At 40.6% G+C, this 26,540-nt stretch overlaps 1 protein-coding gene and 1 long non-coding RNA gene across 6 annotated transcripts in view; one reads left to right on the top strand and one right to left on the bottom strand.

Moving 5' to 3' along the window:
- Positions 1–26,540, top strand: part of RAB5A (RAB5A, member RAS oncogene family) — a 39,744-nt gene that overhangs the window by 6,615 nt on the left and 6,589 nt on the right. For 2 of the 4 annotated variants that reach the window (XM_055286258.2, XM_063637496.1), the window contains 2 exons: positions 23,845–23,996; positions 24,297–24,419. In XM_055286258.2, the coding sequence (XP_055142233.1) occupies positions 23,845–23,996; positions 24,297–24,419 (275 nt within the window). The remainder of the gene's footprint in view (positions 1–23,844; positions 23,997–24,296; positions 24,420–26,540) is intronic. The other 2 variants (XM_055286269.2, XM_063637504.1) reach the window with 2 other exon arrangements.
- LOC134736377 (uncharacterized) lies at positions 1,149–26,533 on the bottom strand. Of its 2 annotated transcripts, none has more exons than XR_010120358.1 (4): positions 26,394–26,533; positions 20,151–20,268; positions 18,651–18,898; positions 1,149–1,461 (listed from the first exon to the last, which is right to left on the bottom strand). It is a non-coding gene; the product is annotated as an uncharacterized lncRNA (long non-coding RNA). The 2 variants fall into 2 exon arrangements; XR_010120359.1 differs by lacking the exon at positions 1,149–1,461 and adding an exon at positions 8,583–8,794.

The raw sequence follows: 26,540 nt of genomic DNA, 5'->3' as shown, positions 1-26,540 counted from the left end.
TCCAAGTGCTGGGATTACAGGCATGAGCCACTGCCCCTGGCCCAAGTTTCTGTTAATCTTTGTTGGATACTTTTTCACTGTGCTGACCCCATGTGAATACTATTTAGGAGGTATGACAGTACCATTATGATTATAGCTGTGGACACTATTCTTTTATGCTCTGTACTCATAGCTCTTCACTTTTAGGAACTAGAGTAGATGTAAAGCATTTAAGAATTTTAAGGTTTGAGCTATTTCATGATCAACCCGAAAGGTCCATAACTTGTAGGTAATGTGTATTTTTGTTTTGGCTGTCATGTAGTAGAAGTTACCCAAAAAATGAAGCCAACACACTCTTTTGCATTTCAACTGTTGGTTTATTTTTTTTAAGACAGAGTTTCACTATGTGGCCCAGGTTGGAGTGCAGTGGTGTGATCTAGGCTGACTGCAGCCTCTACTTCCCAGGTTCAGGCAATTCTCCTGCCTCAGCCTCCTGAGTAGCTGGGATTACAGCCCCACACCACCACTCCCAGCGAACTTTTGTATTTTTAGTAGAGACAGGGTTTTGCCATCTTGGCCAGGCTGGTCTCAGACTCCTGACCTCAAGTGATCCACCTGCCTCGGCCTCCCAAAGTGCTGGAATTATAGGCATGAACCACCACGCCTGGCCTCAACTGTTTAATTTTTCACTTTACTGTTTATATCTCCTAACATGAGTTATTGTTCTGAAGCACTCAAAATTTTCATCTCTATTTGATTGTGTTCGAAGGTGGATATCATATGTTACACTCTTGATTTGTGGATTTTGGATTCATTAAGAATATCAAGATTTCTTCTGTAATTTGTGTGGTTCTTCCTAAATACAATAACTTGATTTAAGAATTCCTGTTGCGCTGCGCACGGTGGCTCGCGTCTGTAATCCCAGCACTTTGGGAAGCTGAGGTGGGCAGATCGCTTGAGTCCAGGAGTTTGAGACCAGCCTGGCCAACATAGCAAAACCCCGTCTTTACCAAAAATAGGAAATTATCTGGGCATGGTGGCACACACCTGTAGTCCCAGCTACTGAGAAGGCTGAGGTGAGAGGATTGCTTGAACTCAAGAGGCGGAGGTTACAGTGAGCCGAGACTGCACCACCACACTCCAGCCTGAGTGACAGTGAGAACCCTGTCTCAAAAAAAAATCCCTGTTGCCTCACCATATTTCATGCATCTTACCCCTATAGCACTCTTGATGAAATTGCGTGCAGCAGATTTAGCAATTTAGAGAATTCTAGCTTGTTTGTAGGGGTTTAAAGTTTGCATGACATTTATGTTTCTATTGTTTGTCTAAAGTTAGCCCAGAGATTAGCAAGGAGCAGTAGGCTCAGAGAGTTGTCTTCTTCTTTACTTGGTACTGCATCTCTAGGCTTGGTAGCTCTTCATTGAATACTTGTTGAATGAGGGCTGGCCATCTTTCGTTTAGCACCTTGAATACCTGAAAAAACTTTAAAGATTCCTAGTGAGTTTCTCTTCTCAAAAAATAGTTATTTTTAAGAAGACATTTATGTGATATTTATAAACAGATTAATCCTCAGTGGTTAGAATATGCAGTGAAATAGCAAGCAGACAATCCTTTCTCTTCTGAGAAAAGTGCTTCATACCACAGTTATAATTTTGTATGCACTAATCAAAAAATGTCTTATAAACTCTAGGTGATGGAACTGTACATGAAAATATTAACATTCCTCTTGCTGGTTCTGCGATTTTTGTACATTAGCTTGGAACAGTGGTCCTCAAAGAGCATTCCCACTTCCAGAAGCAGCTGTATTAACTAGGAACTTGTTAAAATGCAGAATCCCGTGTTGAATCAAAACATTTGGGTGGGAGCAACAATCTAGGTTTTAATAAGTTTTCCAGATGATTCTGATGGCATGCTAAGTTTGAGAACCACTGCTTTGTGTGTTCTGAGTAGTTGATTTTACATTGGTACTAACATTGATTCACCCATACGTGGAATAGTTGGGGTCTTTTTTTGAGGTGTGGTGTTTGTCGGATTTTTAAAAAGATTGTTGACTGGGCGCGGTAGCTCACACCTGTAATCCCAACACTTTGGGAGGCTGAGGCGGGCAGATCATGAGGTCAGGAGTTCAAGACCAGCTGACCAATATGATGAAACCCTGTCTCTGCTAAAAATACAACAATTAGCCAGGCATGGTGGCGTGCACCTGTAGTCCCAGCTACTTGGGAGGCTGAGGCAGGAGATTCGCTTGAACCCAGGAGGCGGAAGAGGTGGTTGCAATGAGCTGAGATCATGCCATTGCATTCTAGCCTAGGTGTCTCAGCAAGACTCCGTCTTAAAAAAAAATTGTTCATGCAACTAACCTAGTTTGTGAATTACATGTATTATGTACTGCTCACATTACATGTTATCTGTATCTCTTTATAGGAGAATGCCTTCCTGTTAGCCACCTGCCAGACGTCTTTAGGAAAGTATGATCCCTCTGTCCAATCAAGAGTATTCTGCTTTTTTTCTACTTAGGGAGTACCCATAGTTTTCAGTCATCTGTACCACTGCTGCTCTCCTTTCTTGTTGCAAATGATCAAGGCCTGATAATACACAAAATTAATTAAGAAATTTAGTGTAGGCCGGGCACGGTGGTTCATGCCTGTAATCCCAGTATTTTGGGAGGGTGAGGCTGGCAGATCACGAGGTCAGGAGTTCGAGACCAGCCTGGCCAACATGGTGTGTCCTCGTCTCTACTAAAAATACCAAAATTAGCTAGGCGTGGTGGTGGGTGCCTGTAACCCCAGCTACTCAGGAGGCTGAGGCAGGAGAAACATTTGAACCCAGGAAGCAGAGGTTGCAGTGAGCCGAGATTGCGCCATTGCACTCCAGCCTGGGCGACAGGGCAAGACTCTGTCTCAAAAAAAAAAAAAAAAAAAAAAAAAAAAAAAAGAAAAGAAATTTAGTGCAATTATTAACTCTAAGTGAAGTGCTGTTTCTACTTATATTAACATCCATCTAAATTGGTTAGCATGGCCAACTAGTTGTTTTTATTCTAAAACAACCTGTAACAGGAATAAAAGTTACGTTAAAATGAAGAAAAATAAGGCTTATTTCGAAGTTATTATTAACATACTATTTTACCTAACAGTTTATGGCCAAGTCATTCTCAAGAATAAACTACTGTGGTTAAGAGAGAAGACTGTATCCAGATTGAAGTTTTTACCACGGTGCCTGGCACAGTAAAAGATTTATTAAATTATAGCTATTACAGTTACCATCACCACTGTTACTTTTGGCTGAGTTATTTTATCCCTGTTGATATTTTTGTTGTTTTGTCATGACATAGTATTATCTTGAGATGGTAGCTGTTACACCTAGTGCATAGCATTTGATTTAGAAAATTTGAAGATTTGAAAAATTTTGTTTCTTTCCTTTTTTTTTTTTTTTTTTTTTTTTTTTTTTATTTAAACAGCCTGCTCTGTTGCCCAGGCTGGTGTGCAGTGTTGGCATCAAAACTCACTACAGCCTCTACGTGGCCTCAAGGGGTCCTCCCAAGTAGCTGGGACTGACTATAGGCATGCACCCCACACTTTGCTAATTTTTTTGTAAGGACAGGTCTCACTGTTGGTGCCTAAGCTGGTCTCAAACTCCTGGGCTACAGCAGTCCTCCCACCTCAGCCTCCCAATGTGCTGGGATCAAAGGTGTAAGCCACTGTGCCCAGCCCAACTGTGTTATTTGTGGAAGTTTCTCAGAGGGAGAAATTACAAGGCTAAAGTACTACATGTTTGCATATATTAAAGAAAGTTTCTTCCGGTAACTGCTTAATAATGTGTACCTGAAAACTGCTAAATTCTTAAATATCCTCACCATTAAAAAATAGTAAGTGCCGGGCACATGGCACTTTGGGAGGCCAAAGTGGGCAGATCGCCTGAGACCAGCCTGGCCAACATGGCCAAACCCCATCCCTACTAAAAAAAAAAAAAAAAGCAAAAATTAGTTAGGCGTGGTTACACACGCCTGTAATTCCAGCTACTCGGGCGGCTGAGGCATGAGTATTGCTTGAACCTGGGAGGCGGAGGTTGCAGTGAGCCCAGATAGCACCACTGCACTCTAGCCTGAGCAACAGAGTGAGACTGTGTCTCAAAAAAAAAAAAAGGTAAGTAGGCGAGGTGATCAATATTGAATTACCTTGATTTAGTCACCTCACAATGTGTACATGTATCAAAACATCATGTTATATATTGTAAGTATATATTGTAAATACATAACAATTTTTATTTTTCAACAATACCTTAATAAAGCTGGGGGGAATAAAGTTACTTCCTAAACAGAGAAAAGCTAGCCAGAAAATTTAAATCCAAGTAACTCATGTTTTTCCGGTAGTAGAAAGCTTTCTACCATTGCCCTTCTCTTTTTAGCCATCAGAATGACTTGTTTGTATAATTATAATCGGTGCATTTATTTAATGTGCTTTTTATCTTTTTGCATGTGCACGTTGTTAAAAGTACTTTTGAGAAAGGATAGAAGACCTAGAGACCAAACCACCAGCATGTGGTTTTTGATTCATGAGAAAAAATGTGTGTTTGAAATATTCATTCTACTTTCTGATACATTGATAGTTAAAATTTGTGAAAGTTAATCATTTGGTTTCAAGCAAAATAATATTATCTTTATGCATCATATTTTCTCCTAAAAAGTACATATTCAGAATTTGAGAGGTTGTTACCCAGAGAAGTTGGTAGAGATTTGATATATCAGATTCATATCACAACCTAAAAAAATCTTTCTGTAGTCTTAATTATTCCCCGATTTCTTAGTTTAAAATATTATCATATGTGGCTATGTAAACATTCCTGTGAGCTGGGAGTCAGTATGCATGGTTCTCATCTGCACATGCTTTCATAAGCATTTATGTGAACTCTGTTTACACATTTGTAACACTAGAGTATTGAACTAGGTAAGAATTCTTGTAGGCTACGCGTGGTGGCTCACGCTTGTAATCCCAACACTTTGGAAGGCCGAGGCAGGCATATCACCTGAGGTCAGGAGTTCGAAACGAGCCTGATCAACATGGCAAAACACTGTCTCTACTAAAAATACAAAAACTAGCGGGGTGTGGTGTCATGTGCCTGTAATCCCAGCTGCTGAGGCATGAGAATTGCTTCAACCTGGGAGGCGGAGGTTGCAGTGAGCTGAGATCACACCACTGCACTTCACCCTGGGTGACAGGGTGCTGAGGCAGGGGAGGCTGAGACATGAGAATTGCTTCAGTTTGGGAGGCGGAGGTTTCAGTGAGCTGAGATCGCACCACTGCACTTCAACCTGGGTGACGGAGCGAGACACTGTCTCAAAAAAAAAAAAAAAAAAAAAAGGATTCTTGTAGAGCAGATGTTCTTATAAACTGTACTCTTCTCATTAAACAATACAGTCAATACAATTTAACTTTTGTTTTCTTAAAATGTATTTCAAGATTTGGAATCATTATGAGCATGTTTTTGCCTTGCTGTGCTTAATGTGTTGATGCCCTCTGGTGCTTTGGAAGTATTCAAGCTGTTTGATAGAATGATTTTGCGAAATAGCTCTTAGTGAACTGCTACTGATTCACTAATTTGCTGCTTTTATTTGTTATATATGGGAAGTATTAGGTTGTCTAAAGCAAATCAAAATAAAACCAGAAATCATCTCTGATGATTCTAAAAGTAGAAATCAGGGACGACTTCTTGGTATAGTTTGAGAGACAGATTGAGTAAACATTGTAATCTGGTGCTATATATTAAAGGTTTTTAAAAGTGATCTTATATGCCACTTTTTAAAAATTAAGCCTAAATCTCCAGCTGATCTTCCTGTTATGTACTGATATACATATATATATCTCCAAAAGAAGATATACATAGAAAGTAGTCTCAGTTACATTCCGAGGAAATCTGTAAATTTGCATAAGCTTTAGTGTTTGGACTTTGTGAGATTTATTCTGGCTGCATTTAGTCTACTTTTGCTAGCTTTCTGGTTGTGTTCTGATTTTTTTTTTTTGAGACAGAGTCTAGCTCTATTGCCCAGGGTGAAGTGCAGTGATGTGATCATGGCTCACTGCAGCCTCAGCCTCTTGGGTCAAGCAGTCGTCTCACCTTAGCCTCCCGAGTAGCTGGGACTACAGGTGTGCACCACCATGCCTGGCTAATTTTGAAATTTTTGTAGAGGCGAGGTCTTGCTATGTTGCCCAAGCAGGTCTTAAAACTCCTGACCTCAGGTGATCTCCTGCCTTGGCCTCCCAAAGTGCTGAGATTATAGGCATGAGCTACCGCGCTAGGCTGTGTTCTGAATATATAAGGTTTCCAGATAATTGATCTTTTTGGAGACAATCTTGAGAGGCACATGAAAGACACTTGGTTTTGAATAATAATTGGTGGAGGCTGTGGGATGGGAAGTGTTTTAAAATTTTGCTTTTAGAACAGAATAAGAATTCTTACTTGATAGAAACATGGGAAATTTTGGCAAACTGTTTCTTTCTCCCTTTTTTAGATCATATGCCGTAATAACCTGACATTGCATATACATAATCTTGTTTATGAAGTATGCTGAGTAAATTTATGATAGGATAATATCATTTGGAGTTACATCAAGAGCCTTTTCAGCAGATCTCTTTGTGAAAGAGAATAAAAATGTGTGAGAGTAAGAAAAACAGTAAGAGTACTTCTAAAGGTTTTTGTTTGTTTTTCACAGGGGTCTCGCTCTGTGCCAGACTGTAGTGCAGTGGCATGATCATGGATCACTGCAGCCTCAACTTGTGGGCTCCAGCGCATCTTCCCACCTCAGCCTCCTGAGTAGCTGAGACCACAGGCATGTGTGCCCCTGCTCCCGGCACCCAGGAATGTTTACATAGCCACATATGATAATATTTTAAACTAAGAAATCGGGGAATAATTAAGACTACAGAAAGATTTTTTTAGGTTGTGATATGAATCTGATATATCAAATCTCTACCAACTTCTCTGGGTAACAACCTCTCAAATTCTGAATATGTACTTTTTAGGAGAAAATATGATGCATAAAGATAATATTATTTTGCTTGAAACCAAATGATTAACTTTCACAAATTTTAACTATCAATGTATCAGAAAGTATTTTTGGTAGAGATGGCTGTTCTCCATGTTTCCCAGGCTGGTCTCGAACTCCTGAGCTCAAGCAATCAACCTGCCTTAGCCTCCCAAAGTGCTGGGAATACAGGCGTAAGCCACTTTTTCAGGCATCACTTTTTGTTTTTTAATTCATTGGCTACCTTGATGTATATGTAAACTTTAGTTACCTAGTTGCTAAATTCTTCAAGATGAAAGTTAAGTGTTACTGAAGTCATATGTTGGACTTTGAAAATAAGAATGCTCTACAAATCAGAATATCTGAAGTAAGTGTTGCTAAACAGCATTCATCCTCCATTTGAGGAAAGGTAGAAGCAGGATGAAGAACTGGTTAGTTATTCATGGTTTTTTAAGCCTTAAGTGTTCGCAGTAGTAGTTGTTGGGTATTCCTTGGGGCCCAAAGAAGAAGTGGGTAATCTTGATACGTGACTAGTCACTGCGTAATTATCAGACACCTTCAGCTTTTCTCAGTCAAAAAACTGTTCTTTATCTTTGCATAAAACTAGAGCCAGAATGTGTTCCACCTAGTTACTATCATTTTTATTTGAGGTATAACATGAATAGAATTTTCTCCTCTATTGCATTCATAAGTAATCTGTAAATTTTAGAAAAATGTGACTTCTAGGAAATAAAGGATAATTTAAAGATAGGACACTTACAATAATTACTTGTTATGTGATACATTCCTAGAACTTAAACAGAATTTTCACAAGTTTCATCTGTACCTTACCATGGCTATATGGGGAGGTACTAATTTTATAGATAAGAAAATTGAAGCAATAAAGGTTAAGTATATGCTTGAAGTTTTGCAACTAGGTGACAGCTGGATTAAACACATCTTTCTGAAATGTCATTCATGTTCTGGAATGTACTGTGTATGTGTATTTCACCTTGCAAGAACCTATCAGACTAGAAAATTTGGCTCATAGTTAAGAGTACACATGACAAGCGTTCTGTTAAATAATATGTAGTATTTGACAGGTAGGGGCCTTCTTGCTATATATCACTTAAGGAAAATAATGTGAAAGTAGTTTGAGAACAAAAGAATATAAGATGATTATTGTACATATTCCTAAATTATCACCACCATTTTCATTTTTATGCCATCATCATGTATCACACGCTGTATTTTAACTGACTTTAATCAAATGCATTAATTTGTTCATGTGAGTCAAAATTCAAGAGGTTTATAAGGTTTACAGTGAAAAATCTCCCCCTCATCTTCTGTCTAGCCCACACAGTTCTTTTCCCCAAAGATGATGTTACTTTGTTATATATCCTTTCCAAGTTACCACTATACTCAAATCTATATATTCTTGTCTCCCTTTTTACAAAATTTGAAATATGTCGGACCTACTGTAATACACTTTTTATTTTTCACTTTAATGCTGTTCTAGTTATCTATTGCTGAGACACAAATGACTCCTCCAAAATGTAGAGACTTAAAATTATTTTGTCATCTCCATGGTTCTGGTGAGTGGGCTTAGTAAGTGGTTCTCACTCTGATCTTTCCCTTGGATTTGCAGTTCATTATGGGGCAAGAATCATCTCAACACATCTGGCAGCTGGTGCTGGCTGTTGGTTGGGACCTCAGATGGGGCTGTTAGCTAGAACACACCTACATGTAGTAGCCTTTTATGACTTTGCTCCAGAAGTCACATAGATAGATAGCATCAGTTCTATTCTAGTCACAGTCCTGTACAGATTGAAGGGAAGAGTGTCAATATCACATTGTAAGAAGAATGTGATATGGAATGTCTTGTTGCAGCTGCCTTAGAAAATACAATCTACTGGCTGGGCGTGGTGGCTCACACCTGTAATCCCAGCACTTTGGGAGGCTGAGGTGGGCAGATCACGAGGACAGGAGTTCGAGACCAGCCTGGCTAACATAGTGAAACCCCTTCTCTACTAAAAATACAAAAATTAATCGGGCATGGTGGCATGTGCCTGTAGTCCCAGCTACTCAGGAGGCTGAGGCAGGAGAATGGCTTGAAACTGGGAGGCGGAGGTTGTGGTAAGCTGAGATTGCACCACTGCATTCCAGCCTGGGCAACAGAGCAAGAGTTCATCTTGAAAAAAAAGAAAAAAAATACTGTTTACCATAAGACCTATCTATATCAAAAGAACATCCGCATTTTTCTTGGCTGTAACAGTATTCCCTTGCATGGGTCATATTAGTAATACCAGTTCTCTAGTTTTAGATATGCACATTGTTATAGCTTTGGCTGTAATAGTACTGTCCTAAATAACAGTGAGCAGTAATTTCTCACATATTCTGAGTATATCTGCAGTATATATTTTTAGAGCCCATTGTGTTTGGTTTCTCTTTTCTTTTTTTTTGAATCGGGGTGTCACTTGCCCAGGCTGGTGTGCAGTGACGCTATCATAGCTCACTGCAGCCTTGAACTCCTGGGCTCAAATGATAATTCCACTTCAGCCTCCCAAGTAGCTGGAACTACAGGTATGCATCAACACACTTCGCTGATTTTTAAATTTTTGTAGAGAAGGGTTCTCATTATGTTGCCCAGGGTAGTCTCAAACTCTTGGCCTCAAGCCATCCTCCTACCTTGACCTCCCAAAGTGTTGGGATTAAAGGCATGAGCCACCATGCCCAGCCTGTGTTTAGTTTTTCTGTGAACTATTCATAACCTCATGTTATTTCTATATAGATTTCTTTATAATAGTCACACTACTGTGTTCCATTTGATTTATTAATGGTAATATTTCTCAGTACATTTATATTGTCATATTTTAGTATCTGGCAATCTTCTCTTTTTATTATTTTTTAACTGTTCCATTGTTGGGCTTTTAATGTTTGCTTTTTTGTTTGCTGTTTTATGTAATCACCTAATAGGGGATATCTTAGAATTTCACCCCCCCAACTTATTTTTGTAAGATCAATTTCTAGAGGTGAGTACTGAACCCAAAGGAATTTTATCCTAATAAAATTGTTTTGTAGGATCAAAAGAATTCTAGTCTTCAGCACTATTTTATCCCTTAGAGATACACCCAATTTCTTTGTGGGTTGGCCTAGATAATTATATCCTAGGATTACAGGTTTCCTCTAACTGTTAGTAGGAGTTTTAAGTTTTCCTTCTCTGTTCTCTCTCCTTTAGTCGTCTTTTCTATTATGTTGTAAAATTCTCAGCTATCAGAACTTTTGTTTTTGTTTTGAGAGACAAGGTCTTCCTCTGTCACCCAGGCTGAAGAGCAGTGGCATGATGATGGCTCACTGCAGCCTCCACCCCCTGGGCTCAAATGATCCTCCCACCTCAGCATCCCAAGTAGATGGTACTACATGTGCATGTGCCACCATGCCTGGCTAATTTATTTTTAAGATGGAGTCTTGCTATGTTGCCCAGGCTGGTTTTGAACTCCTGGCCTCAAGCAATCTTCCTGAGACAGGAATCCCAAAGGGCTGGGATTACAGGTGTGAGCCACTGTGCCCAGCCAAATATTAGAAATTTTAAATTCATTCAGTATGTAAGCTTACTGCCAAGCACGAAAGAATCACTTTGAAGGCCAGTAATGTTTTAAAGGTCTGGAAGATTCTCTTGAGGGCTAGGAAGCATTATGTGCTAGGTTCTTGAACCAGGAGAAAAGGGCTATCACTAAGAAGAAGGGAAGGAATCCTGGTATGCAAAATAGCTTGGGCGCTATCCTTGCACGTTTGACAAGTTTAGTGAAGTACTGTTGAACTGTTTCGTAAAGTATCTGTTGTCTACAGATAAAATGTCTTCTGTAGATACTTATATATCTGCCTACCTACCTATAGATATCTATATATCTGTATCTATATATCCCTTAAAGCTAAGCTAATTTCCGTAACCTTTTCTCTTTTGATATTTGTTTGGTATCCTTTATCTGATTGTAGTTAATAACTTGTAACAACCTGTACCCTATCATTTTTTAAAAAATATCTTTTGTCTTTGTAATGTGTTCTTTCATTCTTCTTCCCAATTCCGTTTTGGTCCGTTCCTGTTACGTAAATCTAATCTGGTGAGCAGAGACTTTCTTAGGATTATGCCACTTGGTGAGGTAATCACAGGGTCTTAGCCCTGAAGGTGCTCATACTGACTTTATCAGTTTATTCTAGGGTGATCAGGTTTGGGGCACTAACTTAATACTAACAAACTCCTAAGATTAATTTTATTTTATTTTTTTTTTTTTTTGAGATGGAGTCACCCAGGCTGGAGTGCAGTGGCGCGATCTTGGCTCACTGCAACCTCTGCCTCCCTGGTTCAAACGATTCTTGTGCCTCAGCCTCCTGAGGCTGGGACTACAGGCGCATGTCACCACGTCTGGCTAATTTTTGTATTTTTAGTAGAGACAAGGTTTCACCATTTGTTGGCCAGGCTGGTCTGGAACTCCCTCAGGTCCCACCTTGGCCTCCTAAAATGCTGGAATTACACACATGGGAGCTACCATGCCTAGTGAAAACTCCTAAGATTAACTTACTTACTTACTTACTTTATTTATTTATTTGAGACAGAGTCTCGCTCTGTCCCCTAGGCTGGAATGCAGTGGTGTAATCTCAGCTCACTGCAACATCTGCCTCCTGGGTTCACCTGTCTCTGCCTCCCAGATAGCTGGGATTACAGGTGCATGCCACCATGCCTGACTAATTTGTGTATTTTTAGTAGAGATGGGGTTTCACCATGTTGGCCAGGCTGGTCTCGAACTCCTGACATCAAGTGATCCACCCGCCTTGGCCTCTGAAAGTGCTGGGATTACAAGTGTGAGCCACTGTGCCCAGCCCTAAGATTAATTTTCAAACAATGTGCATCAGTATGTTAGAAATACCTAGTGTTAGCCAGGTGTGGTGGTGCGTGCCCATAGTCCCAACTACTCCGGAGGCTGACTTGGGAGGATTGCTTGAGGCCAGGAGTTCAAGGGCGCAGTGAACTATGATTGCACCACTGCCCCAACCTGGGTGACAGTGAGAGACCCTGTCTTTTAAACAAAAAAAAAAAAAAAAAAAAGAAATTCTTAGGGCGACGATGTTCAGCTGTTGACATGTGGCTGACTGTCTTATGTACTGGTTAGTGGATTCCCTTAGAGTTGGGTGTCCCTTAAGGGTTGCTGTCAAGCTGTGATAGTAAAAAGCATTGGCTTCTCAATATCCTTTACCCTAGACAGTGTTGGAGAAATACTAATTTTTATTCTTTACCTCACTCTTGACTTCATGCAGGATCTTCCCTGTGCATCATTAATATTCTTCAGAATTTTAAATCATTTCACAACTATTACCTTTAGATGTTGCTCATAGATTTTTATATTTGTTTCCTTCCTTCCTTTGTTTTTTGGGGCAGGGGTTGGGGTGGGGACGGGATGACAGGGTCTCACTGTCACCCAGGCTCAGGTGATCCTCCTGCCTGAGCCACAAATCTCTCTCACCAACCCTCCCGCCCACTAGCTAGGACTACAGGTGCACGCCACCACACCTGTTTTTGTATTTTTGTTAGTAGAGACGATTTCTCCATGTTGCCCAGGCTGGTCTCGAACTCCCGGGCTCAAGCAGCATGCCCGCCTGAGCCTCCCAAAGTGCTGGGACTACAGGTGTGAACCACTGCGCCTTACCCATATTTCTTTTAAAAATTGTAGTAAAATATCCGTAACACAAAATTTACCATTTTAACCATGTTTGAGTGTACAGTTTAGTGGTATTAGGTACTTTTAACATTGTTGTGTAACTATCCAAAACTTTATCTTCCCTAACTGAAACTCTGCACCCACTAAACAATAACTACCCCTTCTTCCCGTGTCTGGCAACTACCATTCACCTTTTTCTGTCCGACTCTGACTACTCTAGCTACCTCACATAAGTAGAATTGTACAGTATTTGTACTTTAGTGGTTTCCTTATTTCATTTAGCATAATGTCCTCAACGTTCCATCCATGTTGTAAAGCATGTGCAGAATTTCCTTCCTAAAACTTTTTAGGCTGGATAATATTCCATTGTATGTATATACTTCATCTTGCTTGTCCATCATTGGACACTTAGGTTGCTTTCATCTTTAGCTGTTATGAATAATGTTGCTGTGAACATTGATGTACAAATAGTGTTTTAAGCTCCTGCTTTCACTACTTTTGGATGTATGCCCGTAAGAGGAATTGCTGGATCATATGGTGATTCTATCTTTAATATATTTGAGAAATCTCTATACAGTTTTCCATACCAGCTGCAAAGCAGTTCCAGTTTCGCCACATGATCACCCACACTTTACCTTTTTCTCTTGGTTTGATCATAGCCGTTCTAGTGGCAGTGAAGTGGTAATTTGTGGTTTTGATTTGCATATCCCTAATGATTGGTGATATTGAACATCTTTCCATGTGCTTATTGGATTTATTTATTTATTTATTTATTTATTTATTTTGGTTTTTTGAAACAGGGTCTCCCTCTGTCACCCAGGCTGGAGTGCAGTAGCATGATCACAGCACACTGCAGCCTTGACCTCCTGAGCTCAAGTGATTCTTCTGTCTGTACCTCCCAAGTAGTCCAGTGCATTCCCCCCTGCCTGGCTGATATTTAAATTTTTTAGAGACAGAGTCTCACTATATTGCTCAGGCAGATCTTGAACGCCTGCTTAAGCAGTTCTATTGCCTTGGCCTTCCAAAGTCCTGGGATTACAGTTGTGAACCACTGTGCCCAGCTGTTATTGGTCATTTGTGTATATTCATTGGATCAATGTTAATTCAAGTCCTTTGTCCATTTTCTTTTTTTGAGATGGAGTTTCAGTCTGCCGCCCAGGCTGGAGTGCCATGGCACCATCTTGGCTTGCTGCAACCTGCATCTCCTGGGTACAAGCAGTTCTGCCTCAGCCTCCAGAGTAGTTGGGATTACAGGCAACTGCCACCACGTCCAGCTGATTTTTGTATTTTTAATAGAGACAGGGTTTCGTCATTTTGGCCAGGCTGATCTTGAACTCCTGACCTCGGGTGATCCACCCATTTCAGTCTCCCAAAGTGCTGGGATTACAGGCATGAGCCATTGCGCTCGGCCCTTTGTCCATTTTCTAATCAGGTTTTTTGTTGTTGCTGAGTTACAGGAGTTCTTTATATTAATATATTCTAGCTTTCAGTCCCTTATCAGATGCTTATTGATTTAAGAATGAATTCTAGATAAATTAGTATAGATCACCTCTTAAGATGGATTAATTTTGGGAAGATTGCTATCTTTCTATATGCTATCTACATAATAATTTTTTATTTTGTTGTTAGGCTTTTGGAATATTTTCTTTTTGGGTTTACTCACAGTGTGTATGCTTTACTGTGCCCTGTTTTTTTCTTTATTCCCTCCTGGGTGCTGAGTAATACTTTGCCCTATTCTACTTTTATTTTTTACTCTTCCTCACATTAATTGAAATGTAACTCTTCCCTAACTACACTCACGACTGTTGCTTCTGCAGTCCATTCACTGGGTGCTTCCGGTATACACATACTTTCATAGGAAATAAAAATGGCCTCAGTTTTTTTTTTTTCCGTTTTCGGCTATGTATTCTTCTCTGTGTGTAATTTTATCATCTGAAGTTAGTGCTTATCTGTCTGAGAAAATCTGTTATGTTGGATTACTGCTGTCAGTACTCATTTTCCCAGTGAACCAATTTCTGTCTTCACTGATAACTTTAGTACCTGATTCTAACAATCTCTAACTTGAATTTTTTTTTTATCACAAAGCCTCATTCTATTTCTGAAATTTTGAACAAGACCCTTTCCCCTCTAGTCACTGCATCCTTTCCTTTTAGTTTTAATTTAATTGCTACTTAATACTTAGTTACTAGTATTTTTTTTCACTTACACATTGGGATTTTTTTTTAAAGGTACTCAAATATGACAATCTATATTATTGTTTATACACATTTATTTACTACTGAAAATTGAAAAAAAAAGCACATCGAAATTTCCTTTTACTGCAATTCAAATTTTTGAAAACCAAAAAATCTGATTTATTATGCTCTAACCAAACTACCTAGTGTTTTCTTTACATTCTTTCCCCACAAGTTACTCTACTTCTGATTCTTCCTTTTGAGACAGTCCCTCTCTGTCACCCAGACTGAAGTGCAGTGGCACAATCTCAGCTCGCTGCAACCTCCGCCTCCAGGATTTAAGGTATTCTTATGCCTTAGCCTCCTGAGTAGGTGGTACTACAGGCATGTGCCACCATGCCCAGCTAATTTTTGTATTTTTTAATTAATTTTTTTCTTTTTTTGCACACAAAACAATAAACATTTTCTAAAAATACATACAAAAAGATGCATATCAAACATATTAGGAAGGTTTCACGTGGGAAGACCGGGAATAGAAATGGGGGGTGGGAATGAAAGAAAATAAATGAGAGAAGGACTTTGTATGGATCAATGATAATAACTCAGTCCTCTATGTCTTTGACAAAGAAGAAGGAGAAGGAAGAGGAAGAAAAAGAAAGTGGGATAAAGGATCAGAAAGGGAGGAAAATAGAAAAAATTAGAGTATGACTCCAGGGTAGACCTGTTTTGTTGTTGCTGGGTTGGTTGTTTGGTTGTATTTTTCATATGTTTCGCCATGTTGGCCAAGCTAGTCCCGAACTCCTAGCCTCAAGTGATCAACCCGCCTCGGCCTCCCAGAGTGCTGGGACTACAGGCGTGAGCCACCACGTCCAGCCCCCACACTGCGTCTGGCCTCCGTGGTAGACCTCCCAGACGGGGCGGCCGGGCAGAGGCGCTCCCCACATCCCAGACGGAGTGGCCAGGCAGAGGCGCTCCTCACATCCCAGACCGGGCGGCCGGGCAGAGGCGCTCCTCACTTCCCAGATGGGAGGCGGGGCAGAGGCGCTCCTCACATCCCAGACAATGGGCAGCCGGGCAGAGGCGCTCCTCACTTCCCAGACGGGGCGGCCGGGCAGAGGCGCTCCTCACATCCCAGACCGGGCGGGCGGGCGGAGGCGCTCCTCACTTCCCAGACCGGGCGGCCGGGCAGAGGCGCTCCTCACTTCCCAGACGATGGGCGGCCGGGCAGAGGGGCTCTTCACTTCCCAGATGGGGCGGCCGGGTAGAGGCGCTCCTCACCTCCCAGACGGGACGGCCAGGCAGAGGCGCTCCTCGCATCCCAGACGGTGGGCGGTCAGGCAGAGACGCTCCCCACCTCCCAGACGGGGCGGCGGCCAGGCAGAGGCGGCAATCCTAGCACCGTGGGAGGCCAAGGCAGGCGGCTGGGAGGTGGAGGCTGCAGCGAGCCGAGACCACGCCACTGCACTCCAGCCGGGGCAACACCCAGCACCAAGTGAGAGTGAGCGAGACTCCCTCTGCAGTCCCAGCACCTCGGGAGGCCGAGGCGGGTAGACCACTCGAGGCCAGGAGTTGGAGACCAGCCTGGCCAACATGGCGAAACCCCGCCTCCACCAAAAATACCAAAACCAGCCAGGCGTAGTGGCGCACGCCCGCAATCCCAGCCACCCGGCAGGCCAAGGGAGGAGAATCACGGGAGCCCGAGGCAAGGAGTCTACAGCGAGCGGAGACCATGCTGCTTCACTCCAGCCTGGGCAACAGAGGGAGACCGTGAGAAAGGAGAGGAGAGGAGAGGACAGGGGAAGGGAGGGGAGGAGGAGGGAGGGAGAGGGAGAGAGGGAAGGAAAGCAAAGGGAATTTTTGTATTTTTAATAGCTAGGGGCCGGGCGCGGTGGCTCACGCTTGTAATCCCAGCACTTTGGGAGGCTGAGGCGGACGGTTCACGAGGTCAGGAGATCGAGACCACGGTGAAACCCCGTCTCTACTAAAAATACAAAAAATTAGCCTGGTGTGGTGGCGGGCACCTGTAGTCCCAGCTACTGGGAAAGGCTGAGGCAGGAGAATGGCGTGAACCCGGGAGGCGGAGCTTGCAGTGAGCTGAGATAGCGCCACTGCACTCCAGCCTGGGCGACAGAGCGAGACTCCGTCTCAAAAAAAAAAAGAGCTAGGGTTTCCCCATTTTGGCCAGGCTGGTCTCAAACTCCTGGCCTCAAGTGATCCTCCTGCCTCAGCCTCCCACAGTGTGCTGGGATTACAGGCATGAGCCACTGTGCCCGGCCTTACTTCCAATTCTTGATGATGGATTTCATTTCACTAACAAGGTTGTTTTTAATTATTAAATAGTTTTAAATTATTTGAGCTAAAAGTTTGTTCTACCTACTCTCCTGCCCTCACACTATCTTTTGGAGTTTTCGTGAGATTATTAGGTTAAAAATACTAGCATTTTCATGCCTTTGCTACATGTTGCCAAAATCCTTTCCAACAGAGTTGTACAAAATCATCAGCTGTGCTTGGGGTTTTTTTGCAAATTGCTGTTTTTTGGTTTTTTTGTTTGCTTTTTTGTTTTGTTTTGTTTTGTTTTTGAGATGGAGTCTCACTCTTATTGCCCAGACTGGGGTGCAAAGGCACGATCTCGGCTCACTGCAACCTCCGCCTCCTGAGTTCAAGCGATTTTCCTGCCTCAGCCTCCCAAGTAGCTGGGATTGCAGGTGCCCACATCCACGTCCAACTAATTTTTGTATTTTTTAGTAGAGACAGGGTTTCGCCATGTTCCTGGATGTTCTTGAACTCCTGAACTCAAGTGATACACCTGCCTCGGCCTCCCAAAGTGCTGGGATTACAGGCGTGAGCCACCATGCCTGCCCTATTTTTATTTTTTCATTATGCTAATTTAGGAGATAAAAATTGTTTTTACTATGTGGATGATTTTGTTGACTACTGGTCTCCTTTTCTGTTCTTTCGTGAATTCTTTACACATTTATCCCCGAGGTTCTAAAGTTTTTGTAAACATTTGTAATAGCTTTCTACACGTTGAAAATACTAATCACTTAGCATCCATTGTAGAAATTTTTCTCATTAGGTTTGCCCCTTTGTTATGGATGTTATGACACAAGTTTTGCAAACCTGAAGTCTCATATTTTTGTGTAATCAAATCTGTAGTCTTATGTAGAATCTTGGCCAATTTTAATAAAGCAATTCTTTCCTGTCAATTTTGATAAATAATAAGTTTGGGCTTGAAGTTGTATGGTTTCTCAGTTTTTGTATTTTTCCTCTTTCTGTTTAATTCATGTAGAATCATTTTAGTTATGGGGTGGCGGTTACTTTGTTTTCCTTTTTTTTTCTTGAGACGGAGTCTCACTCTCGCCCAGGCTGGAGTGCGGTGGCGCGATCTCAGCTCTGCAACCTCTGCCTCCTGGGTTCAAGCGATTCTCCTGCCTCAGTCTCCTGAGTAGCTGGGATTACAGGCGCATGCCACCATGCCTGGCTAATTTTTGTATTTTTAGTGAAGATGGGGTGTCACCATGTTGGTCAGGCTGGCCTTGAACTCCAGACCTTGTGATCCACCCACTTCGGCCTCCCAAAGTGCTGGGATTACAGGCGTGAGCCGCCATGCTCGGCCACTTTGTTTTTTTAATTATTAATCTTTGGTTTAATGCCATCAATTTGGATATCCTTTCCCTTGCCCAGTGTGTTGTAGTGTCTTCCCCTGGCTTACTGTTTGAGTCTTGCATATTATAATAGGCCTTTGGTATTTGCGAATTTGACATTTAAAGCTTCAGCTATTCTTACCTGATTCCAAGGTCTGTGGTAAAGTAATTTGTAGTTTTGCTGAGGCTGAAATGTTACTTGCTTGCTGCCAGGCTTGCAAATAGGAGCTGATCACGTAGCTCAGAGGGAGCCTATCAGACAGGCCAGCACCCACATCTCAACGCAGCTTTGTTTTTCTCTACTTGTCATCGCGTACACAGTAACTCTCGAAGTGATAAAAGCTGTTTCTTTGTGAAATATGGGCCGGAAAAGAAAACCAACTGCTAGTGCTGGTGATGGAAGTGAAGAGAAAATGAAGCGGTCTAAGAGTGATGGTTCTTAGCCAGAAAATAGACGTTTTGGATAAATTAAAGTGGTTTTACAGATTCAGGTAAGTTTGTGGTTGGTTGATGTTGCTACAGTATTGATGTAGTAGTTTATCTTTTCAGTGGCAGAATTGTTTACATAACTTTATAAATTACTAGTGATGTATTTTTAGGAGCACTGAGAATTTGAAGATGTCACCTAAATGTCAGTTACACTTCACTCAGTTTTATAGGGGAAATTAAACACTGTAGTGGAATTTGGCCAGGTGTGGTGGCTCATGCCTGTAATCCCAGCACTTTGGGAGGCCAAGGCGGATGGATCACCGGAGGTCAGGGGTTCAAGACCAGTCTGGCCAACATGGTGAAACCCCATCTCTACTAAAAATACAAAAATTAGCCAGACGTGGTGGCGGCCGCCTGTAATCCCAGCTACTCGGGAGGCTGAGGCAGGAGAATCACTCGAACCCAGGAAGCAGAGGTTTCAGTGAGCTGAGATCGCGCCATTGCACTCTAGCCTGGGCGACGAGCTGAACTCCATCTCAAAAAAAAAAAAAAAAAAAAAACAAAAAAAAAAACAAAAAAAAACCACTATAATAGTATTTTAAAACTTTAGGACTTTGAGAAATCATGAACGTCTTAGGGTGTATTATGTATATCAAGAGTTTATTATACTAGGCTACACTATTCAAGTAATATTTCTATTCATGTAGTACTGCAGCACTTTTCATTTTTTAAAGTATATTATAAAACTGATTTTCCCAGGCCTGTAATATTGGTCTTTTTCTCCCCCAAAATTATGCTTTATCGTACCACATGAACAGTAGTACGGTGGTGGTGGTGGTGGTGGTGGTGGTGGTTGTTTTGAGACAGAGTTACATTCTTGTTGCCCAGGCTGAAGAGGATTGGCACAACCTCTGCCTCCCGAGTTCAGGTGATTCTCCTGCCTCAGCCTTCCGAGTAGCTGGGGTTACAGGCATGCGCTACCATCCCTGGCTAATTGTTTTTGTATTTTTAGTACAGACGAGGTTTCGCCATGCTGGTCAGGCTGGTCTCAAACTCCTGACCTCAGGTGATCCACCTGCCTCAGCCTCCCAAAGTGCTGGGATTACAGGCAGAAGCCACCGCACCTGGCACAGTACAGTGTTATCAAGTGAAAAATATCTTGATGTTGTTTATGAGGTTGTGTTACAACTTGAGTAGAGACCTTGTGAAATACCTGTTTTTTCACATTTGGGAGCTGCCTCTCTCTGCATTCAAATGTTATCTGAAGTAGCCTCTAAATGGTTCCATGTATCTTTTTGAACATCTGTATGAACAAGAATTTATATTAAATGCTGGTACAGAGAGGAGCTACTACAAGTTGAGCATCCCTAATCTGAAGTCTGAAATGCTCCCAAATTCTTCGAGCATCAATATGATGTCACAAATGAACAGTTTCCACACTTAACACCTTTGCTTTCTGATGAGTGTACATAAACTTGGTTTAATGCACAGAGTTATTTTAGCTTCAGGCTATGTGTACAAGCTTTATGTGAAACAAACGAATTTCATGTTTTGACTTGGATCCCTTCCCAAAAATATTTCATTATGCAAATATTACAAAATCTTTACAAATCCAAAACACTCGTGGTTCCAAGCATTTCAGATAAGGGATACTTAACCTGTGGTCATTGCTCAGATAACTCCCAATCAAGGAGAAGAAAAAGATATAAACCAATGATTATAAAAGGTGTGAAATGTTATTACACAGAGAACTCTGGGAGCACAGATGTAGGAGATATTAACTAGAGTGGAATGAAGGAAGGTTTCTAAGCAGAGTTGAGGAATGAATTGATTATCTTCTTTGTTAATCTGAGTGGGATCTGTTCCTGTTCCAGCATGATTTCCCTTGGTTTTGTTCCTAGGTTTAGAAATAATCCCCTGTTTTGCTATAAGGAAGAATCTTATGTGTTTATTAGGAATGGATATTGACTCAAATGCCTTTTTGTAACTTGTTTAAATAAAATGGATTTTTCTTCATTAGCCTGTTAATGTAATAGTTTTGTATTTCTGAAAGAATGTACTTGGTCATGGGCATTTGTTTCTCTTAATGTATTTGTTGGAATTTCTTTGTATTTGGCATTTTTGTACATGTATGGTGTACATGTATGGTGGCCTCTTGTATCTTTAACTGGCTTGAGAATTGGGTCATATTTTCTTTAAGGCAACATCTCTAATACAGTTGGCCCTCTGAATCTGTGAGTTCCACATTTATAAATGCAACCAACTGCAGGTTGAAAATATTAGGGGGGAAAAAATTCACTTATCTCCAAAAAGCAAAAATTAAATTTGCTACACACTTAATATTATGTTGAATGTATGTGGATGACATGATGTGCAGGCATTGTATTAGGTATTATAAGTAATCTAGAGATGCTTTAAAGTATACAGGAGGATGTGCTTAGGTTATATACACATACTTTGCAATTTTATATCGGGGACTTGAGTATCCTCAGATTTTGTTATCCGTTGGGGATTCTAGAACCAGTCCTTCATGATATATGGGGAGGTCCTGGAAACAGTCCTCCACAGATACTGAGGGACGACTATAGTTATTTCCCTGAGCCTGAAGTTTACTTATGGACGTATAAGTGAATGTTTTTAGTACTAGTATACTTTGTGATCATAGTATGTCTGAGAAATAAAACAGTCTATGCACATTTTAATTCTTTTTCTTTTTTTGCAAGTCTGCATCAAACTATACTTGAAAAAAGGCTTATGTATTGTGACTTATTTTCCTCTTTTCCTTTTTGCTAAGAGTACTGTCTTAGGGACTTTTAGTTTAAAATTTTAGTTTAAAAACATTTTTTGATCCTACAGGAGAACCTCTCATGACCTTCAAAAAGTGACATAGTGCTCTCTGGATATGCTTTACCATAAATACAGTATTTTAGAAAATGGAGAATTCTGCTAATTGTTGGTTTGAAAAAAGTTTGAACTGGATTAGAATGTATTTACAATATGATTAGTGAGAATTCGTAAAACTATTAATTAGAATCTAGGTAAAAATGAAGACGTTTACAGTAATGTTTGCAAAATTCAGAAGATTTTAGTTGTTGATACTAAAGCCAGCAACCAGTTAACCTAAAAGAGCATGAAAAATAAATGTTGTATCTAACATGAAAGAGATGTATCTCAGTAGACTTGGTTTCTTTAGCACATTTGTTACTGGTTAGTACATCTCTGTCAACATCACTAGATAAACTGCTGTAATTTAGAGTAATATATCATAATTCTTTTGCGTAATATGACAGTTTTAGAAAATTGTAATTCAAGAGCATATCAGTTTGGAAATAGGGTTTGAATATCACACCTTGAGCTAAACGTAGAAGGAAGGGAGGAGCATACCAATTTACAGTGAATGATAGAGCAGCAGCAGAGGGCGGTCTAATGGCTGTGTGTGGGTCTTTTAATTTTAACAATATTGTATCATTTTATAATGCTACTTTTTTTTTTTTTTTTTTGAGACTGAGCCTCTGTCACTAGGATGGAGTGCAGTGGTGCGATCTCAGCTCACTGCAACCTCTGCCTCGTGGGTTCAAGCAACTCTCCTGCCTCAGCCTCCTGAGTAACCGGAACCACAGGCGAGCGCCACCATGTCGAGCTAATTTTTGTATTTTTAGTAGAGACAGGATTTCACCATGTTGGCCAGGATGGTCTTGATCTCCTGACCTCGTGATTTGCCCGCCTCAGCCTCCCAGTGTGCTGGGATTACAGGCATAAGCCACCGCGCCTGGCCTGTAATGCTGCTTTCCTAGTGTTAAAATTAGAATCAGGGAAAGTACAGATCCAAAAAATTCTTATGGCAGGGAATGAAAGGTAGGAGCAAATATTGAATCAACTGAACAAATTAAATCTAGGTTAAGGTAATAATGACTACCACAATTAAAGTGTAACAATGTTTTAAAAAATAATATAGCAAGAGGCTCGGTATGGTGTCTCACGCCTATAATCTTAGCCCTTTTGGGAGGCACTCCAGCCTGGGAGATAGAGCGAGACTGTGTCTCAGGAAAAAAAAAAAAGATAATATAACAAGAAATACTAATTTGGTGGTAACGGACTGGGACTAAATTGCCAGACTGTGCCAATAAAAACTAGTAAAATGGAACAGGTCATGGTGTCGGCAGTGTAGATGGTACTTTTAAGCACACTGGGTTTCCCCCAACTTCCATTTTTTAAGACTATCAGTGCATTTCTTTAATTGTAGAGCAATTTTGAAATGTAGTCTTCGCTGGGCTTGGTGGCTTACGCCTGTCATTCCAGCACTTTGGGAGGCCAAGGTGAGCGGATCACCTGAGATCAGGAGTTTGAGACCAGCCTGGCCAACATGGTGAAACCTCATCTCTACTAAAACTACAAAAATTAGCCACGTGTGGTGGTACATGCCTGTAGTCCCAGCTACTCAGGAGGCTGAGGCAGGAGAATTGCTTGAACCCGGGAGGCGGAGGTTGCAGTGAGCTGAGATCACGCCCCTGCACTCTAGCCTGAGACTCTTGTATCAAAAAAAAAAAAAAAAGAAGGAAAGAAATGTAGTCTTAAGCTTATTTAGTATTATAACAAGCTTTTTTAAGATGCAGAAGTTTTTCAATCTGTGATTTCACTGCAAAGGCCCTATATGTAAGCATATATGTAAATAGCTTAGAAGCACAGATTTGCCAGTATTTAAAGCTATTATTAACTGTGGGTATGCAATCTGTCAAGTTTCTAGGTGTTTTCTTTTTCTTTTACTCTCATTTATTACTTTTATCTGACACGTAATAGTTGTACATACGGGGTACAGTGTGACATTTTGATACATGTATACAAGCAGGTGTTTATTATGAAAACATTTGGAGAAAAATAATTGACTTATTGCAGTCCTTTTCTTTCAGCTGCTTTTCTAACCCAAACTGTATGTCTTGATGACACTACAGTAAAGTTTGAAATATGGGATACAGCTGGTCAAGAACGATACCATAGCCTAGCACCAATGTACTACAGAGGAGCACAAGCAGCCATAGTTGTATATGATATCACAAATGAGGTAAGTATGGATGCATTCCACAGTGAAACTAATTTGAGTACCCACTTTTGGTGTTCAGAATTTTGATTAAATATTTTGGAAAATCTTTTTTTGATAGTCAATCATGACCTTTCTGCTGAAGCTTTTGTGAATTAGAAAATCTGGTTTTAAAAAAAAAAATGAAAATGTCTCATAATACAGTAGTGCTAAGAATTTCTTTCCCACAGTCACTTTGGACAGTCTTTTAAAGCCTTGTATCACAAAGATGCTTCCTAACCATTTTTTGAGCCTATGCCCAATGGCTGTTTCTTTGTTTAACAGGAGTCCTTTGCAAGAGCAAAAAATTGGGTTAAAGAACTTCAGAGGCAAGCAAGTCCTAACATTGTAATAGCTTTATCAGGAAACAAGGCCGACCTAGCAAATAAAAGAGCAGTAGATTTCCAGGTATGTTAAATTTAACTTTCATTTGAAAGGCACTTTTTTTCTGTAAGTTTTTCTTTCGTGTCAACACTTGAATTAGTTATAATGTTAAAACCATGCAAGTAATAGAAAATATTGATTTTTAAAACAAATATGAAGTACTACATATAATAAAATGTTTCTGATAAACCTAAATTTTTAAATAGATTATTGTAATATATAAACTGACCCAAAGATTTTGTAGACTTAAACAATAAAAGCCGGGTGCAGTGGCTCACGCCTGTAATCCCGGCACTTTGGGAGGCCGAGGTGGGTGGATCACCTGAAGTTGGGAGTTCGAGACCAACCTGACCAACTTGGAGAAACCCTGTCTCTATTAAAAATACAAAATTAGCTGGGCATGGTAGTGCATGCCTGTAATCCCAGCTACTTGGGAGGCTGAGGCAGGAGAATCACTTGAACCCAGGAGGCGGAGGTTGTTTTGAGCCGAGATCACACCATTGCACTCCAGCCTGGGCAACAAGAGCAAAACTCCGTCTCAAAAAAAAAAGAAAAACAGCAAAAGTAGTCATTGTTCACAGTGCAGAAAGTGATTGTATCCTGCCCTAATTCCTCCATCCCACACATACTTTATGTCCTAACCCTCTTCCACTCATCTGCAAATATGTATCAGCACATGTGTGTACCCCACCTATGTAAATATACAGACATTCACGTGGTTGTTCTTAAAGGGGCATTCAAAAAGAAAGGTTCTGCCAATCTGGATCCAGAGTTGGAAAATAATAAGCTAACAACTAATAATTAAAAAAAATTTTTTTAAGGCTGAAAAAATCCAGTTTTGTGTTAACAATTGTTAATTCAGAATGTTTGCTGCTGCAAAATAGAGCAAGTGCAATCACTTAAAAACAAAGCAAGTCCTCTACTTAGACTTTTTTTTTTTTTTTTAAAGATGGAGTCTTGTTCAGTCGCCCAGGCTGGAGTGCAGTGGCACAATCTCGGCTCACTGCAAGCTCCGCCTCCTGGGCTCACGCCATTTGCTGCCTCAGCCTCCCAAGTAGCTGGGACTACAGACACCCACCACCACGCCCGGCTAATTTTTTGTGTTTTCGGTAGAGACGGGGTTTCACCGTGTTAGCCAGGATGGTCTCTATCTCCTGACCTCGTGATCCACCCGCTTCCGCCTCCCAAAGTGCTGGGATTACAGGCGTGAGCCACCGTGCCCGGCGTACTTAGACTTTTTAAAACTGCCTGTTCTCTTGCTCTTTGGCTTCTTTACTAGAAGGGTGGTTGTGGCTATTATGTATATATCAGTGATGGAATAGTTTTCTTTTTTGATGACAGTAGATGGAATACATGTATTCTTGCACCATTAGGTATTAAGCTGGGCATGTTACGTTTGTAATTTTATTTAATTCTTAGGAAAACGATGTGAGATATAGTATCATCTATTACTCTTTTCAAAATTGTTGCCTTCCCAGCACAAGAGTGGCAGAGAAAACACTTAAATTACAGTCAGAAGTGGCCCTGTCACATAACAGTTCAGAGGAACCTCAGTTCTTTCTTTGTCCAGTGGGAAAGATCATTGGTTACCCCTCACAACAGCTATGAGGATCAAAAGTAATATATGTAAACTGTAAAAGCATGATAAAAATGTAGGCAGTGATGTAATTTTCAAAGGAATGATTCATGATATATTCAAGATTATAATATTGCTGTAGAAGTCATCGAAAATTAAATATGAGGGTGTCATTTAGTATTTGAAGCCAGTGTTAGGTATTTGGTTTCCCTTTGTCTTCATTGCAGATAGTAGTGCAAATAAAAATTGCCATTGAGATCAAAGAGTTTTATTTAGAATAAGATAATTCTCCCCATCTCTGGAACTCAGTATTTGAAAGCAGATTTAATGTAAGGACAGATCAATCAAGGTGGGATAATGCAAGAATTTCAGACAAAAAAGGAAATAGTCCATTATAAAATTACCTTGCACAGTGCTCTTACCTCTGTTGTAGCTTTTTATATAGTTGTTGATTATAGATGATTATAGGAATCAGGTTGGAGTAGTAATAAGTCTCCTTTTCTGTAACAAGTTTGAAGCAGGTGTAGCATATTTCCAAGAGATATATCTCATTTTTTGTTCTGTAAACA

This window comes from Symphalangus syndactylus, chromosome 1 (genome assembly GCF_028878055.3).
Source record: "Symphalangus syndactylus isolate Jambi chromosome 1, NHGRI_mSymSyn1-v2.1_pri, whole genome shotgun sequence".
Taxonomy (NCBI): domain Eukaryota; kingdom Metazoa; phylum Chordata; class Mammalia; order Primates; family Hylobatidae; genus Symphalangus; species Symphalangus syndactylus.
This window is presented reverse-complemented; position numbering and strand designations above follow the sequence as displayed.